Genomic DNA, 637 nt, shown 5'->3' with positions numbered 1-637 from the left:
ATAACGAAGATTAATTATGGACATCAAGTACAGTTTTTTTACTTAAAGAAAGTACTGTAGTTTACCAGAATTGGAGCCAAAGATCTTTTGGCTGGAGCGCAGCGACTCCAGCAGATTGAGGAAGGTGACGCAGTCGTACTGGGTGAGGTAGAGCAGAAGAACCCTCAGCACCTTCAGGTCCTGGACCAGGCCCTTGGTCTTTGCTCCCAGCTGGTGCCACAGGGGGTCCAGGTAGTGACGGATGGTCTGCATAGAGTTATAAAGTTCAACCATTTGCAGTAAATTCTTTGACGTCAAAGGAGAACAACTTAACGACACAACGAAACAGCAAGACGGCAAACTAGGAGTATTACGATCCAGTTTCAATCACATTACTCACATTGCATTATGTGTTACATGTCACTAATACAGTAGCAGACCTTTTCAAAAGCATTTCCTAGTGTGTTCTCCAGTGAGAGGTCCTCAGCCTCCAGGGTGGGGTTGTAGCGTTTCAGCTCCTTCAGACAGGCGCTCATGATGTCCAGGATGGAGCTCTGTATGGCCCTCATAGCTGGCGTCAATGACACGTGGAGCTCCACCACCTCTGGCTTATGCCTCTCCAGTGCTGTGTTTACTGATGCTTGGAACCTGTTGAATG

At 47.4% G+C, this 637-nt stretch overlaps 1 protein-coding gene across 1 annotated transcript; it reads right to left on the bottom strand.

The window, feature by feature from the left end:
* Positions 1–28: 28 nt before the first annotated feature.
* On the bottom strand, positions 29–624 carry LOC111644717 (DNA repair endonuclease XPF-like). Its single transcript, XM_023393682.2, has 2 exons — positions 420–624; positions 29–246 (listed from the first exon to the last, which is right to left on the bottom strand). Exons 1-2 carry the CDS (start codon positions 546–548, stop codon positions 43–45), a joined length of 333 nt encoding a protein of 110 aa, XP_023249450.1. The 5' UTR covers positions 549–624; the 3' UTR covers positions 29–42.
* Positions 625–637: the final 13 nt, after the last annotated feature.

Source organism: Seriola lalandi, unplaced genomic scaffold (assembly GCF_002814215.2).
Source record: "Seriola lalandi dorsalis isolate HSWRI2012SDOR001 ecotype SW California unplaced genomic scaffold, Sedor1 jcf7180002013734, whole genome shotgun sequence".
In the NCBI taxonomy this organism is placed as follows: domain Eukaryota; kingdom Metazoa; phylum Chordata; class Actinopteri; order Carangiformes; family Carangidae; genus Seriola; species Seriola lalandi.
Note: the sequence above shows the minus strand (reverse complement) of the source record. Positions and strands in the feature narration are given on the sequence as shown.